The 18,038-nt window shown below is 39.0% G+C and overlaps 1 protein-coding gene across 4 annotated transcripts in view; it reads right to left on the reverse strand.

Moving 5' to 3' along the window:
- Positions 1-362: 362 nt before the first annotated feature.
- The window catches only part of DHRSX (dehydrogenase/reductase X-linked), a 164,045-nt gene continuing 146,369 nt past the window's right edge, over positions 363-18,038 (reverse strand). For 3 of the 4 annotated variants that reach the window (XM_069007171.1, XM_069007188.1, XM_069007179.1), the window contains one exon: positions 363-820. In XM_069007171.1, coding sequence (XP_068863272.1) covers positions 623-820 — 198 coding nt within the window. In that variant the 3' untranslated portion in view covers positions 363-622. Of the gene's footprint in view, positions 821-15,262; positions 15,465-18,038 lie in introns of those variants that run through there. The other variant, XR_011149009.1, reaches the window with a different exon arrangement.

Below are 18,038 nucleotides of genomic sequence, written 5' to 3' on the forward strand. Positions count from 1 at the left end.
GAGATGAACTTAAACTGGAAACAAGTGAATTCAATATCCTTTTTGAAGAAGAAACTATTTATTTACTTTTTTGTTGTTGTTCTGACCTTCAGTTAACACCTCTGGATAAAAGCTGACAAATAAAACTAACCTTAAGACAGAAACAACATCATGATCATGAATGCCAAATTTCTGCATTAGAATGAGCTGATGAAAGTGTCTTGAAGATTAATGAAGCTTAAGGAAATAAAGCTGCAACTTTTAAAACTGATTTATAAGAGTAACTTATATGTACAAAGGTGGTTTAAGTTCAAAACCTCCCAGCACAACATGCTCAAGTGTTATTTTTGTTGAACAAAGCAATGAAAACTCATCTCTGCACATGTTTAAAGATTGTATTTTAATCACGGACTGAAACATCATGATTTACAAAACTGATGGTTAGATTTAAAACCAACCACTACACCTTTCTGTGGGAATATTCCCCCCACACCCTAGCAGATTAGGGATTCAAGTGAAGAGCAGCTGTTCACATTTGCCTTTGGGACTGAACAGTGATTTCCAGGATGATGACTGATGGTGCAAGAATTCACCTAAGATGCTTTTCAATGCATTTCGTTTACCCAGCTGAAAGTGGCTTCTTCTAGGGAAGCCTGCTGGCTTCATCAGAAATCCCAACCATCTTGCAGCTTTCTGTCCAGAGCCTTCTCTGCAGCTCCTCATCATATGCTACGTCAGCCGATTTTGTCCTTTCCTCATTGTAAAGGTAGCAGCCACCAGCTCCTTCCATCTCGGGTGAAACCGCTGCATAGATGGTTGTAGAGGCTCCTTCCTCTGGGGTCTGTAGAAACAGAAAAACCCAAATTCAAGTGAGGCAGGTACAGCAGAAGAATGACATTACCACCATAGGACCTTATCAGTGACAAACATCTTCCCTAATTTTGCTTTACACTTGTGGTCTTGTTATAATAAGAAAGCCACTTATTCAATTGGCAGAGTCCATTTCTTCAACAGTGCTATTTTAAGATAGCTTAAAGCCAGAGCAGATATATGGAAAACCGCAGTCCATTTTTTCAAGAGTTAGTCAGATGGAGCATACAAAATAATTGATTTAGTTTTCACAGTTAGAGCTAATAAACCCAAAAGCAAGCACAAATATTAAAATCCTAGTTTAATTATTCATTTTGCAAGGATGAAAGGGTCTGTGCTCTGCCTTAGGAAGAAGAAGGCTATGCTGTACATGCAATGTGTTCATTTTAACAACAATGTGACATGAGCAAAGGAACATGGAAATGGTGACAGCAAATTATGACTCTGCAGTTCAGTCCAAGCAGGCAGGTAAATGAGGGATTTACATTTTAAACAGAGCATAGTTATCAGGGTTCTGCTCTGTCGTAAAGCAAAATGGTGAATGATCTATAATGTTTGATATATCATGAGTATTAAATGAAAATTAATAAGTGAATAGCTTAGAGTGATAATTCCTTTCATCCTCAGTATATGCAAAACATTTACATTTTGCATTTGGAAGGATCACACAGCTACCACTGAAATTATTTCCATGGCATTTTTATTCTAACTGAAGGACATATTTAAAACACAACATTCTATATGCTTTGCCTTTATCAGTGATATAATTATGATCAATGCCTGCTAGATAATAATGTATCATTTTTCAATCCTTGCAGTCATTATCTGAGGCATTAACAGTACTGATGCTGCTCAGAGCTTTGTCTGCAGCACCTGACAGGATGTCTTTTCCTGAAGAACTCACCTGATGAATGAGACAGTAGTGAATCGGTTACACGGTGCCTTATAAAAACTAATAAATCTAAGTAATTGGAAGCTTTTTGTTATGTTTGGTTTTTTTTAGAAAGTGACTGTACTACGAGATTCTGTCTAAAATCACTTTAAAAATGCTCATTTACCTTGGTTTAGTACTCTACTACTACTACTTCACCCTTCTTTATCCTAAGGAAAATAGTGCTGTTCGTACCCAGTACGTTATGTAAATTCTTTGCTCACAGAGTGGCTAACATAATGATCAGCTGTGATCAGCAATATGAAGTATCTTGATATTTTAAAGTAGCAGAACAATGATGAATATGAGCATTCATATTTTATACAACTTATTCTGGATGACAGAGAAAAACCAAAAGTTTTCTTACATACTCTTGTGCTCTACTTAAAAAAATTACTGACATGGATAAACCATTACTTCATGTGATGGTTCACTGGACGTTATGTTCCTGAGTTTAACAGCTCTCCAGCACAAACAGGCATAAATGTCAATATCATGATGCCCAAATCTTAATGACAACAGCTCAACATTAAAATGCTTTCAAAAAATTGTCTGTGGGTGGAATTCATGTGATTATGTTCTTATGAGCAGGGCTCTCTGCAGCCTCAGAGCCTGGTCTGTATGGATATTGTTACAGCATCAGAAATACCACGTTGTCTCTGCTGATTCAGTGGTAAGGTTCTCCCAGGATATACAGGATTTACCAAGATTTTTACTTTTGATGGTATGTCAGATAAGTTCCCCACCAGTGGAGACTTGTATCAAGAGGATGGTCAAACACTGGAGCTGCCTTTCTAGAGAAGTGTTTGATGTCCCAAGCCTGTCAGTGTTTAACAGGCATTTGAGCAATGCCTTTAAAAATTTGCTTTATCATTTGGTCAGTCATGAACTGGTCACTTTTGTTGTAAGTCCCTTCCAACTGAAACAGTCTATTCTACTCTCTTCTATTCAAAATAATATCAAATATTTTAAATAGGGTTATGTACTAGTTGAAAGTGCTTACATGCCCACACTGTGATTTATAAGCACAGTAACACTGTGACCATCCATTAAAGTCAGCTTGTGTAACTTTTCCTAAGATTTACTTTGCTCCTCCCATCCACCATATCTAATATGCTACGCTAAAAGTTCTGTGCAAAATTCCTGTTTAGTTTCTATCTCCTGTTGCTAGAAGCAATTATCTAAACTTACAAGGAAAAAAACCAACCATACTACATTAAGGAATTAACCATCACTTGGAGTGTTCAAGGCCAGGTTGGATGAGGTTTTGAGCAACCTGGTCTAGTGGAAGATGTCTCTTTCCATGGCAAGGGGGTTGGAACTAGATGGTCTTTAAAGTCTCTTCCATCTTTGGGACCCTGAAGAATTATATCAAGAGTTCCAGATAGACAGGAAGCAATAACCAGTTGTCTTGGGGTGACTTTATGATGTGTATCCCCTATCGCTGCTCTATGCCCAGAAATTAATTTGTGCCTTTCTGTGCCCTTAAACTGAGCTTGAGAGGGGGGAGAGGAAAAAAACCGAGCAAATTTCTCAAAGCAGTTGTTCAAGGACACAGATACTCCTCTGCTCCTGTGCCAGCAAGAGCAGAGGAAGCACCCTGCTTGCTTTTCAGCCAGCTTTCGGCTCCTTTTCTACAGAGGGAGACGGAGAATTGAACTTTGTTTTCCTGGGACTTCGGTTTTTCCCTTCTTCTCTTCTGGACTGTTTCAACATCAGAACATATCGGGAGAATTTTCCACCGAGGCCCTGGAGGTGGGCCCACACTGACTCAGCTCCGAGGAGGAGGAGAGAGACTACACCTACAGAGGGACTTTGAAATCTTCCCAGGTTTCTCTCCACAGTGAGAGGTTTTATAATTTAGCATTATTATCCTTTTCCTGTGTGTTTATTAAATAAATAGTTTTTATCTCTTTCACTTTCCTCCAAGGAAAATTTCTTTTTTTCCCGAACCTGGTGGGGGAGGGGTGGTTGTGACCTGCCTTCTCTCAGAGGATATTTTCCTCCTAATTTGTCCAAATTGGCACCCCAGTATTATTCAAATCACAGGGAAGAATTCTCTACACGTTGCCAGTGTAAAAAAGCCTTAAAAACCAGTAAAAGAATCATATTTGTATATATAGAATCAGTAACATCTTGTTCATTAATTGGCTGGACTTGTCCTAAAGAGAAAACGGCTGCCTATAAATTGCACAATACTTCTTCACTCTTCAGTTACCAACTTATTGGTGCTGAACTTTTTTTTTAAATTGGATTTTTGTTTACAAACTGTTATATTATTAGTATCCAAGGAACTGTAATTAATGCCTTTGTAAAATCCAAGCAAAAACGATTTCTGCTTAACTCCTTCCTAATGAAATTCTGAACCTGTTATTCCTTTTGCTTGTTATAGTATTGATCACATCTTTTACTTTCTTTTTCAATTAACTATATGTTTGCCTTCAACAGTAGATAAAGGTCTGATTGAAATTACACATCTTTTTACCTGTGGAGGCTGTGGAAGAAGGAGAGAAAAGATAGCATGTGATCAGCTCATTTAAGCAAAATGTAGCCTACATACAAAAAATTACATTATTTTGGCACCATCTATTCCCAGAGTAAAAACTCTTTCCTTTTTATGGAAGCTCTGCTATTTCTTTGGTTTTTAATATTCATCAATTATAACTCATCGACAAAGAATAATTTTCCCTCAGTATGAAATGGAATATTCTGTTCTAGGGAAACTGGGACAAGTGCTAGGAGGGTTTGTATTTTAATATTGATTTTTTAGGACTTGCTAGTTCATGCATTTTGATTAAGGCAATTTTAAGGGACATATAATTTTGTCCATTCTGGGTGCTAATGCTGGGAAAATGTGTTAGCTGACAACAGCCAGTTCCTACAGCCATGTTGCCATGCAATGTTACATCCTTTTCATTTGTCTAAAACAGGAGCAACAGCTTAACTCTTTAGAAATCATGTGTCTGCATCAGTTAGACATGATGGCTTTGTGGCGCTTTCCATGATAATCCACGTACTCGTCCACTTCCACCTTCACCTGAATTCATAGCTCAGAGTCCTGGGTTAGACAGTGTGTTATGTTTATCAGAAACCACAGAAAACTGCACAGGAAAAAAATTTAATAAGCGTCTATAACTCCTCCTCTGTAATCCATCCATTTTCTCAGTACCAATTGCAGCAACTACCAGCCAACAGTGACAACTGTTCTATGTGTCTTAAACATTGTGACAAACAGCTGGAGTGGACAGGATACATATACTTCAGATTGTACTGCCTAACAGAGTTGGCCATATAATTGAAAGAGCAGCAGTGAAATTAGCCTGTTAAGGCCAGGGGACTTACAACTTTGGAATAGCTTCCCCTCATCCCACTCAATCAGAAAATTGTACTTGATTTGTATTTAATGACTTCAGGATTCTGCCATCTGGAGAGATTATAGGAGAGAAGGTTGGGCACAGAGGACGGAGAGCAGGAAGCAGCTGAGAGAATCACTGTTGAGTTTTGAGGGACATGAACAAGGGGTCAAACAGAGAGATGTGCACACAGAACTGCCTGTGATTAAGATCACTTAATGCTGAGGAAAAACATGTTAAAACACCTTTATCCCTATAATTTGTGCTGCAGAATACATCAAGTATGGGTGGAATAACCCTCATCGCCAACATAGGTAGACTGCTGTAGGAACTCTCATCAAAAGTGGGCGTATACAACTGGTCCTACCTCACGTACCATCCATTATATCACGCACTTTTCAGTTCATGTCGGAAATCTACTCATGAGCTGAGGAGTTAAAGGAGCTTGCAGATGTGTTTTGGTTTGGTTTTCTTTTTGCCACAGGTGTTCATGGTGTTTGTTCTGTGGCTTCACTTTTTTAAATGAGAGAGTTTCCATCAGGCCGTTCGTGGAGCGAGTAACAAATTCCCTGGTTCCAGATAGGAAGACGCAGAAAGCACTGAACGGGCCATCTTCTGGGCTTCCGTACTCAGGTACTTTTGCCTGTGTTCCTTCACTTTTCTCAGTGATAATTATTCTGGTAATATTTTTTAAATGCTGGTATATTACTGACTTGCTTCTGTACTGAAAAATTCTGTATAGGCAGAGTTTTTTTCCTTTTGTGTCTTCCTTCAGGAAAGACAACGATCATCTGGGATCCCTGAAGAGTACTATGCATATACACTGTAGGGATTAGCAACAACAAAGGGAACATGAAATTACTGTTACTCAGTACAGCAAAGTCTTTCATCTACTTGGTGGCAGCTAGTGGAGGGGTGACACCCAGTCACCCTCAATGCACTGCCTTACTCTCAAGAACAAAGGAAAACACAGAACATGGAATAGTTTGAAAAAATTTCAGAAACAGAGTAGCTGGGATAGTGTTCCCATGAATATTAAAGCAAACAAGCTTGTGAGAAACCAATTACCTGTGTTGTAGGGTGCACTGATTACTATGATCTGTGAACCACTGAATCATTTCAAAGCCAGGTGTCTTGAGAAGACACCAGGTTACTTTCTAGTGCAGGAGTCCAAGTTGAAATAACAGCTGCTGTAGTGTCACAGCCTCCAGGTGAAGACAGGGACTATGTGTGTTGTGTAACTTGCACTGTCTAGACCTCCTAACGTGATTGTTGCTTTGGAAATTCCAGACAAAAAGTAATCCATTGAAATACTGAGTATGAAGACAAAGGCTAGAAAGGAAACCATGACGCAGGTGTATGGACGTGTTCAGCAACCTTTGATCAATAAGGCTGTAGCACTGACTTTATGTCCTGGTGAGACCAGTGGCCAGGACCAACTGGCAGGTCCCCAGGAAGCCAAAGCTGCCAGAGAAGTGTGGCAGCACATCTTTTCAGCAATCTCTGCCTTCACTCAAAAGCCTTGGTTGCTATCTGCATTCTCTCTTTCCTTCTATTCTTTCATATGTAGCTTGCTATTATTCTATTTCTATCCAATTTCTGCCTTGATAATAGACTAGAAAGAGGTATTTTATTGAATATAGTTCTCCCTAGGTACCCAGTCAGCACCATCAAATTAATTTCTCTTCAATCCCCAACTTGTGGCAGTAAGAATTCTTTAATAAATTCACTCCATAATAAAATTCTTCATATTTTGTCTTTGAAAGAAATTGTAGAAATGGCTCAGTTAAAAAGTGAAGCCTTTCTCCTGAGAATGTTGTGGCCACAGAGAAATAACTTCTTAATCAAAGATATAAATATATAATAAAACATGAAATTTTGATGATTAAGAACACAAAGCAATTTTCACACTAAAAATGTATCAAAATTTGGAAGGACAGGAGCTTTTATAATCTGAATAATTCATGACTGTTTGGGGAAAAAGAGAAGTTTTCCCTGAGCACAAGATACTGAAAGAACAGAAGCCAAGATAGCTGGCAAACAGACACAGAGAGTATCAAATCCTGAATCTCCTTTTCTTTTGAAAGCAAATTTTTTGGAAAGATCCTAAAAAATATTCAGGTACACAGAACGGCTGGGAAGTCCCATCTTATCTTAACATCATCCCCTGCGTAGGTGGCTGGAATGCCTGTAGATAAGGTACACTATGGAAGAAAAGAACTGTCCTCAAAAGATTGTCGGGGTTGCCTGTTGCCCAGGGGATCCAGGAAGCAGGCATGTACCCAGGTCTGAACACCTCATTTCTGATGAATCTTTTGATGGAGTTGGTGGTCAAAGGTTTGAATTGGTTTTGTGTCAGAGTAATGCCTTCTGAGAAATCTGTTTTGCTGAAAAATTGCCAAGCAGCTCTACTCTGAAACCATTGGATGAGTCTTGTTGCAGATTCAAAACATGAGCAAAGTTTACTGAGGAAGGCAGCAGCCATGACTCAGAACCCTCTTCTAAAGCAGCTACTTCAGGCTAAGCAGATGCTTTTGGCTGGGGTAGAGTTAACTTTCTTCACAGGGGCTGGTATGGGGCTGTGTTTTGGATTTGTGCTGAACACAGGATTGATAATATAGAGATGTTTCTGTTATTGCTGAGCAAGGCTTACAAAGAGCTGGGGACTTTTCTGCCTTTTTTACTGCCATGCTGACAAGGAACTTGGGGGTGCATGGGAGGTTGGGAGGAGTCACAGGTGGGACAGGTGACCAAAGGGATATTCCAGACCATATGACATCATGCTCAGTATATAAAGTGGGGGGAAAAAGAAGGGCAGATATTTGCAGTGAAGGTGTTTGTCTTCCCAAGTCACGGTCATGTGTGATGGGGCCATGCTCTCCTGGAGATGGCTGAACACCTGCCTGCCCATGGAAGCAGAGAATCAATTCCTTGTTTGGCCAGCTTCCTGGGCTACACTGAAGAAAACTCCATTGATTTCAAGGAGAAACTCCCAACAGTGAACTCAACTGTAGGTATTATAAATTATTATAATATGTATTAATATTATAAATAATAATAATATTCATAAAAATAATAAAATTATATTTGTGTGTCAATTTCAAACTGAATCTCTCTCAGGTTAGAGGTGCGATATAACGTTGGTGATGTGAGCAGGAGTGTTTGTGGATCCACACTTTGCATTTTCTAAGATATTGAATAGAAAACTAAAAGAACTATGTTCACTTTTAAGCAATTTTGAAATAGCTTAAATAAGAACCCAATTTTACATGACTGAATATGAGCAGGGACTTGAAACTTTGGGTCAAAGTCATTAATCATAACTGAGTCCTTTATTCATTTTGTCAAGTGCATTGAGGAATATTACTTTGCCTGGAGGTTGATCCCTAAGCTTGTTCTGCAGTAGACAACAATGTCTTCAAAGTCAGAGCTGAGATATCGCTGCAGCCACTGAAATCACATTACACTTGTTACCTCGCTCAGCTCCATAACAGCATGCAAAACTTGACAGATAAGAGCCTGCTGCCCCAGACATTGCATAAACATCCAACCAGAGAGATGCTCAGTTGCTGGAACATCCAGTCTCTAGGAAATAAGACAGGCAACAACAGGCAGAGAGAGCTGAGAAAGTACATGTATTTCAGAAAATACTGAAGCCTCTTCTGGGAGCGTGACACTCTGTCTGGTTAATGAGCTCTCTAGAAACCAGTTGATGTCCTGCATGTACCTATTGCTGAGGATGCCTGAGTTAAATCACTGAGAATTTTCCTGGACATCCTCCCACAATCTGGAATTTTCTAAAACTCCTCTATTCAGAGACCCACGAGATATTTATTGAAGCAAATGTGCAGGTCAGAAAAGACAAGGAAAGAATGAGTCTCCTAAATCCTAATTCTGATGCCTCGCACACTAGGCTGTAACTCCTTTTCTTGTGTTTGTAAAGGAAAATACACAACTCGTTTGTTTACTTCCAGCTTAAATTTTCAATGCATTATCTTACAACAGTACATGGGTCATCTTTAGTTTCTTGAATTCTTTCAAAAAAGATAGATTTTGGCAATCAAAGCAACACAGCAAATCACACAGAAGTATTTGTGTTTGAAGTGGTAGCGGCATTTTTAGCAGCCCCAGAGAAAAAGAGACATAGCAATGCTTGAGGTGCTGAAGACGATGCTCCTGAGTGCATACATCTCTGAACAATTTACTACCTGCCTGCTCATGCAAAGTAAAATATCTTTGCTGGCTTTTGGTGAAAACCCAAGACTTCAAGAATAAGATATATGGCAACTTCTGACTGGTAGCCCCCTACCATCATCTCTACTTTTTTACTTACTGTTTAATATTTGCCAAGTCATGTATCTTGTTTTCCCTTGATAGAAAATAGAAACTGACACATCTGCCACTTCACAACTTTCTTATAATGACTGTTACTTATTTTTTTAAATTATTGTAAGAACTCAGGATGGACATGGAACTCCTAAATATTTAAAAGGAAACCACAATATAGAAAGCCTTTATGAACTATGATGAGATCAAAAAGCATAAAGACTGTACAGAACACAGACAAAATTAAATAACCCAAAATTACATAAGCCAGCAGCTATTTCACAGCTTCTTCTGTTTTAAATTGCTACAACCCCCGTTTTGCACCCCAAACAGCAGCAGGATTATTCCATCTGTGGGCTCAGCTAGGTGGAGGAGGGCTGGGAGAGGGTGGCTGCTAGTCTTGGTTTCACACCTTTCCTGCTGGAGGCACCTGCTGAAAACAGACGGCGAAGGTGTGAAAGTGCAAATCCTTTCCTGGATCACCAGGTAAAGTCAGCAGAGAACACTTCCCCAGGACTCAGGCAGGCCATATGCCTGCACTGCCAAAGATGAGGACCAGAACCTGTGAAGTGCACAAACTAACTCAAAGTGACTACAGGGTGCTACATGTATTCATTAATAGCATGCGAGATGAAAATATGTCTGGGAATATGGGAGAGATGAAAGCAAAAGTACACTTTTCTCCAAATTTCTTAGGTCTCTGTTGCGGTGGCATGCTAGCTGGGCTGTAATACATCCTGCTGATGGGTCTGCCCCACACAAAGCTCCTGCATGGGAAAATACCTTCACCTTACAGTGCTTATCCTCAGCCTTTGTCTCCTTGTCCCTGAGCTGCCTGGAAGAAAGGCGTTTAAAGCAGGTCACCAAATACCATCATTGCAGTTCAATCCCAGCTGGCAAGTAAGCCACTTACTCCCCTCCCACTCCCCAGTGGGATGGGGAAGAGAGTCAGAAAGAGATAAAATCCACAATTGCTCACTACCCACTGACTGAGGCCCCCTGAGCAGCAACCAATGGCTCCTGGCACACTCTCCTCAGTTTATACACTGAGCATGATGTTCTGTGGTATGGAATATCTCTTAGGCCACTTTGGGTCAGCTGCCCTGGTCATGCTGCCTCACAGCTCCTTTTGCATCTTCTCACTGGCAGAGCATAGGAAACTGATAAAGGTCCTTGGCTTAGCGTAAGCACCACTTAATGACAGCTACATCAGTGTGTCATCAACATTATTCTCATAGTGAATCCAAAACTGTACCAGCTGCTAAGAAGAAAATTAATTCTATCTCAGCCCAAACCAGAACAACCATTTAGCACTGTCCATGTCCGAGCTGCTCTGAGTTTCTGGTTTTTACAGAGCTATTGTGCTTAAATTATAGTTTCACAATATTCCCCAGACTAAGAGGAGAAAGCCCAAACTGGAAGACAGATAAAAGTGGTGGGGAGGGAAGGAATCTTATTCTGGAAATTTGTTTCACATAATTCCAGTTGCTGGAAATTTCATCATTTAATCTTGAATGATAAACCAAAAAGATATAAATGAAAGGGTTAATTTACATCTGTCCCTAATAACATACCATAAAGATGGAAAATGAGAAGGCTAGACTTATTTACTATAGTCATTTAAGTGGAAGACTAGAATTACATGAGGGTGGCTCAGATTTTTTAATCATATCTTTTTAACAGATAGGTAGTTCAAGTAATTAATTACAAATTTTACATCCTCAGTTTTGCCCAATAAGTTCAGGGCTTTTCTGTTTTGGTAATAAAACCCTTGAAAAATTACAGTTCTCTTCATTTTAATTAAACTCTATTTTATCAGGAAGCAACTTGTAAAAACAAGTAAAAAAAAAAGTCATCTTGTAAAGAGAACTACCATTTCCCATTTTCTATCACAATGCTATCAGATTGCTAGAGTCATGAAATAACAGATAGATTCTGAAACCATACAATTATGGAGCTGTCTATATAGCTTGTCCTCTGTTACCCAAGAAAAGTTCTAAATTTAAAGGCAAAGGCTACATTCAGTTGCAAATTGACATATCTGAATGCTTATTAACCCACCAGAATCAACTTGTTTTTAACAAAATAACTAAAAATGCAAATGCAAAGGAGGAATGAATCTGATTATTCAAATCAAGTTTTTTTGTTGTGTAGACTGAAAGAGAATTTAAGCTCTGTAACCTAAATCCTTTTGTTTAAATCAATCAACCCCAGGGCTCTTTACCATCTGCAAAGGAATCTATTGATGGCTTAAATTCAGAAGAGACCCAAAGAACATGTATAACTTTAGACAGGCAAAGAGTACCATTGATTTCAATGAGACTAGTCTCTAAAACTATGTCAGACAAGATTTGAGCCATCATATCTTTAACTGCAGAGCTCATTATAGAGACAGAAAACACGCAGACCCTCAGCCACACAAATGTTTCCCAAGATTTGAAATGGAAGCAAAAAACTTCCGTCTTGAAAACAATTACTCAAGAGTTTAAGCTTATCACATTTAATCAGCTAAATGGTCTGAAAGAAGGGCAGGCTGGTACTCATAATGGGGGGGGAGGGAGGGGTAATAAAGCCATTCATTTGCAGGGGCACTAAAGGAAAAACAAGTGTCAGTTCTTCCCAGTGGAACAGATAAAGGAAACCATGAAATGGCATGTAGTTAAAATTGTTAACTGCTGCTAAGTAGAAAGACCCAGATCTACTATTCACTGAAGTTGTTAAATTTAATATCTAGGCTTATTTCTAAGGGGGTTTTGTAAACCTTCATTAAGGTAACAGATGGAGTCAAAAAAATTTGTGCATTCATTGCAAAGGCCAGGATTGGATTTGGTGACAGATGTGGTCCTTGCCATGTTCTTGTTTCCTTTCCAGATGACAGAAGTCGCAGCAGAGGGGTCACACTGCTGTACAGGTGACACAGTGTACCCCATTCCTGTGTGAATGACTACACTCACTGGCCTGGCTTTTGTTGAAGGAAGAGTTGGTTCAAATTCCAAAAATGAGACCCATAGTGAATGGTCAAATCTCATTAACTGAAACACGACAATACAGAACTGCAAAGGAGAAAACCTTTAATCCCTTTCACACCCAAAGTCTTTCCCCAATAAGCTGTTTAAAAAAAAACCAAACAACAAAACAACAAAAAAAGGAGGTGTGGGTCTCGAATGTTAAAAATCCCAACAATCTTCCTGCAAGTTTTCTTATTCCTTTTATTTGATTCTCAGGTAGCTTCTGTCTCTGCAGAGTTTCTGACTGGGGGTTTTGATACTGGATTAATTCAGGACTTAAGTAGCCGTGGCCCAGAGACCTGCTCTTGCAGAACTATTGATAGACAAAATAAAACAGTGAAAATTAACCTTTTCTTTTCCTGAAGCTCCCCAGGAGAATTCCTGTTGCACTGGAACTCATAGAGCTTTTTGATATAAAGGTTAGAGAAATTGTTTAGAACGGAAAACAAATACTGTGAGGTTTTGTGGTTTGATGAATACATTTTACTGATTTATCTGGTGCTGAAATAATTCACTTTAGGAAGCTCAATATTGAACTATGCTCTTTGGTAGTGTCATTTTGCTACACATGTCCTTTGGCCTTGAGAGTTCAACCAATGAGCCCCCCCCACATGCTTGCTCACTCTAGGTGACACACTGCAGGCAGCAAAGCCCCAGATGATTAAACTTCTGCTTCCCAGGAAAAATTCCAGCTGAATTAGTGCAAACTGTGCTAAGGTTTAAGCAACTGCTTTTAACTGGTAAAAGCACAGGCTGAGGTCTGAGCAGAGCTCAAACACCAGTGCCAGCTGCTATCCCAGCCCTCCCCTCTGCCTCTCCTGCCTGCACAGCCACTTGCTTGAAATTCTGCTCTTCACCTGCAAGTCTGCACAGCTCTGCAGCCGCCCATTGTTATTTAACATGTACTTCACAATGGAATTGAATTGTTCCAATCAAGATTAGGTTCTGTTTCTCTACGTGGTATGCAAAGCATGTCCACAGACAAAACTTTCATCCATTTCTCCACCTGCCTTTTCATCGTGCCCCACAACAATCCCACTGATAGTCCCAGTGCTTTTTCCTTCCCTTTTCTTAATGAATTCCTAAATGCCTCTTGCCAGGCTCTCACTGCAACCTCACTGAGTGTGGCTGCTACATCAGTGTGCTACTTGCCCCACTGGCTCAGATCCCTTTCTGCAGCCTATATACCACGTGGAGGAGGAAGGGGCTCAGGGTAGGAGGGTTTCCCAGTGCAGCACCAGCACTCCCCCTCCTCAGATCACCCATCCATGTCATCGAGCCCCTTCAGAAACCAAAAGGGGTAAAAAACAGACTTCACAGCATGATCTCTTGGGGTAGATGCTATTTACAATCTGTGGTGCAAACAAAGGAGTGAGCCCAAGCCTTATCATGGTAGAAAAAGGAGAGGAAAATACTAGGTGAAACCTTGCCAATACATTGACCCAGCCAAATCTGACAATTCAGGAGAAATGGTGGGTCCACAAGCCCCTAGAGCAGGTCAGACAACAAGGCTCCTCTTTGAAGCAAGAGAGTGGTGTGACAGGATGCTCCATTTCTGGACATGTGGGGCTGCAATAAAGGATTGCGAGTGAGGCTGGTCCCCAGCCACCAGCATCCGCCACAATCCCTACTGCTGCTTGGCCCTTGCCAGGGCATGAGACACTCCTGCAGCTGGGGGGAAAAGCTGCAAATCCCCCTTTACTCTGCAAATCTTCTGAGCTGTGGCTATAAGGGTGCCACAGTCAAAAAGCAAGAGTTTCCAGGCAGTGCAGTTTTTATATAAAAATAATCTAAATGTTTGAGTTTTATCAATTGCATAAACTCCTTAGTGTCCAAAATATAACTGAATTTTGCTTTTAAATCTGTGTTCAATAAAAGAGGATTTTAACTGACTGTGAACTTTGCAAAGTCTGTAACATGGTTCAGGGAAAAATACACTTAATTTCCCTAATAGCTGCTGACAGTCTGTGAAACAAATAGTTTTATTTATTTTCTCCTTGGTGAATTTCAGCTCTCATCGTTTAATCAAAAAGTAGCACATTACCAACAATTGAGATTAAATGGAGGGTCATACAGTAGGGAAAATAGGAAATCACATTAGCACTAAACAGTGACAAATATATCCTTCTTATTGCACTCTTGTCCTGACACAGCAGAACATTTACAATGCCCTAACCAAAAAAAACTTAAAATCCCAAATGAGCTCTTTCACCTTTTCCCATTTATCCTGAAACTTATGACTACTGAGAATGTCAATATGGTCTCTGCAATAAAAAAAAAATATATATTTTAAAGACTCCTTTCACTTGTTGATGAACAATGTACAGCTCTTACACATTGGTGTAAAACAAGTGTTACCCATTTTTTTACTGGCACTACTGATGCATGAAAATAACTACAGAGCTAATCAATATGTAATGACTGTATTTCAGGAGTAATGCTCTGTTCAGAGGAAAAAAAATTACTGCAATTCACAAACAATTATTGACACCATGAAGCACATGAATCAATGCCCACTAGAGATCTGCACGTTATTTAAAATTTCTTCAGCAATATTTGTCTTTGTTCCTTAGCCCCAGTGTAATTTTTCCTGCCTGTTATACTGTGAATATATTAAATGTTAATGTGAATATATTGATGACAACTAGAATAAAATGTAAAAGCTAGACTTCTGATGGATAAGTCTAGCTAATAGCAGAGGCATGACTATTACCGGAGAGCTGGAGCCATGGGATTCCATGCAAAGCTTTTTCTTGCGTAAGAGATTTTTTGTCACAAAATGATTAAGACCTCACCTTTTAAAGGTCCGCTGTAACTCTGCTGGACTTCAAATTTTTTAAGTCTTCCCAGTTGCTTTTTCTGCCTGCAACAGTTTACTGCTGAGAGCAGCTGGAAGTACATGAGGTGGCCAGAGCTGGAGGTGGTGTGCCTCAGGGCTCAGTGAAATGTCCCAAGGAGACAGATTTATCACTGGCTCCTCCAGGGAACCAATGAATTCCTATCAGCCTAATTCTCTAAATATAGCCCTTTGCCTTGTTTTTATTGTTATCTCTGTGTAGAGCAAGGGAAAAGCATGAAACAGTCCAAGGTACAAATCTGAACTCTCATCTGTTAACACAGGGGACAGAACAACCCATCTGTTCTTCACTTGCCTAAACAAATATCCAAGACGTACAGGGCAGTGAAGAAGATGATTACCAGCGGCTCTCACATTTTTCTTTTGGATCACATGTGGCTTGAGACATGGCTGGTTTACAGCCTCATATGATACTCCTTTACTTGAGGTTTTAACTGCAAATCAGTTCTGCTTAGCCCAGAACAAACATCTGGTCCTTGCTTAGAAAGTGAATTGAAACAACATCGTGCCTGCCATAAGAGCACAGCTACTCGAACATCTGACAACAGTTACCAGCAGCACCTGATAGGAAGGACAGATTTTCAGAAGAATAAATTACCATCTGTGACTAGAAACATATATGGGTATCTTGCTACAGTTCTGCATAAGAAAACAGCAGTATTTTTAAATTACTAATGTAATAAAATGAGGGAAAGTGGTTTGGCTCTTGAAAAATCAGAGAGATTCCTCTTCTCAACTAAATTTTTTCCAGATGACCACAGCAGAGAAAAAGAACGCCAAACAACAAACATAACCACAAAGAGAAATCTGAAGAGAAAATAGCACTAAGTTGCATGTCGTTACACAACATGTTTCTCTAAGTGAAAATAGATACCCGAGCCAAGTATGCTCTTTAACTCCTTCTCTGAAAATATAAACTCATTTCCAAAGAACTCACTCAGGGTATTTTTTTCCTTTTCTTTAGGCAAGTATGAGAAATTATAAAATAAGATTGAAAATTTTCTCTGCATACAGCTCATTTGCAAGTAGTAGAGAGCTGCTCAATCTTGTAAAGCTTACTTTTGTGTTGAAGAGGAAATAAAATCTAGACAGTACTCTGGCTGGAGTTAACTGCTGCTACATTAAATAAGTACAAATATAAGTATTTCAAAACTATAAATGATGAAGTAGGCTCAATGAAAGGGAGATGAGAGCATAGCCCAGAATATATTCACATAATTTAAAAATAAATATTAAAAATGTATGTATGGGGTGATGAGCAGGAAAGGAGCTGCTCTTCCAAAGCTCTGAGCATACAGCCCTGCTGGCTCCTGGTTTTCCAGTTTAATTTAGAGAAAAGGTTACAATCATTGATCTCATTCCATGAGTTGTCAGAAAAGCCAGCCCTATGTATTTCATCATTAAGAAGCCCCACTGAAGAGGTGTTTTAAACACTTGGAATGGAGGTTAACTGACCACTTGCCAGCTGCTCTGTAGCTCTGCCCTTTCTTCTAATTCAAAAGTATATTAACTGGAGGACAATTGCAGATGTTCTCATCCATAATCTACAGTGACAATAACAAACAGCAGATCAAATTGAAAGGATCTTGCAGTCTTCCAAAATATTCAGCGCTTTGCATTTTGCTAGGGTTATTTATCTATCCTTCCTAAAAGTTATTAGGTATTGCAGATGAGTAAAGTTAAGAGTAGAAGAATATTAGTGAAAACTACTTAGTAATATCTGTTTAACTTGTAAACCTAAAGAGTTTACTTTTTTGGTTAGTATATTATTAAAAAGGAAATTGCATTTTATTAATATAATTTTGTATATTAAAAAGTTCTGTACTTGAAAGTAAGTAACATTTTAACATGAAAATTATCTAGTCTTCACAAATTTAAGGAAAGGGACTCCAAAACATGAGAGGTATGTCAGACTCCTGAATTTTAGGTACATCTATTTTTCTGTGATAAAGGCACTAAATAACCGTAGTAATACTTGCAAAATTCTGTTAATAAACACCTACTGTCATTCAAAGTTTTACAGAATACAAGTTGATAGTGAAAACATGGAAAAACATGAAATAAAATTATATGCACTTGCTTAACAAAAATACCTTCCACCTACCACACATAAAAATCAATAATTTTTTATGCAAGAAAGATGTTTACATGAAGAAATACATGGTACTACAAATGACCCAGCAATGTGGTGTTTACCACAGGAACTATGCAGTGTTTAATAATTCCTCGAAGTGGCAAAACCACATGCATCTCAGCAACATGATTCATTGACAGGTATTTCCATCATAAATATAAGAGAAACCTACAGGTTGCTGACAGCAATGAAATGTGAATGAGAGATTACTGAAATAGAGCTAAATTGAGGGCATCTTGAGACTTATGTTTCAGTTCACCACACCATTTATTTCTTGACACTTCAAATTTTCTGTACAATCCAAAGGATTTATTTTGAAATCTAGACAGTCATTCATATCAGGGGGCAAACTTATTCTCAGTCATTTGGAGCACTGACACATTTTTGCTCTCATAATAGATCCATGACCAGTAGTTTGCAGCAAGTCTATTGCTCTGATTTGAAAGACCCACCCAAGAAAGATCAAGCACTCAGTTTTGACCTCCCTATAATATCACACCATGGTTTAAATTAAAAAGACCACAAAATCAGAAAACAAACTAAAAAAAAAGGAATTTTTTTTTAATTTTAAAACATGTAT

The sequence above is a fragment of the Aphelocoma coerulescens genome, chromosome 1 (genome assembly GCF_041296385.1).
Source record: "Aphelocoma coerulescens isolate FSJ_1873_10779 chromosome 1, UR_Acoe_1.0, whole genome shotgun sequence".
Taxonomy (NCBI): Eukaryota; Metazoa; Chordata; class Aves; order Passeriformes; family Corvidae; genus Aphelocoma; species Aphelocoma coerulescens.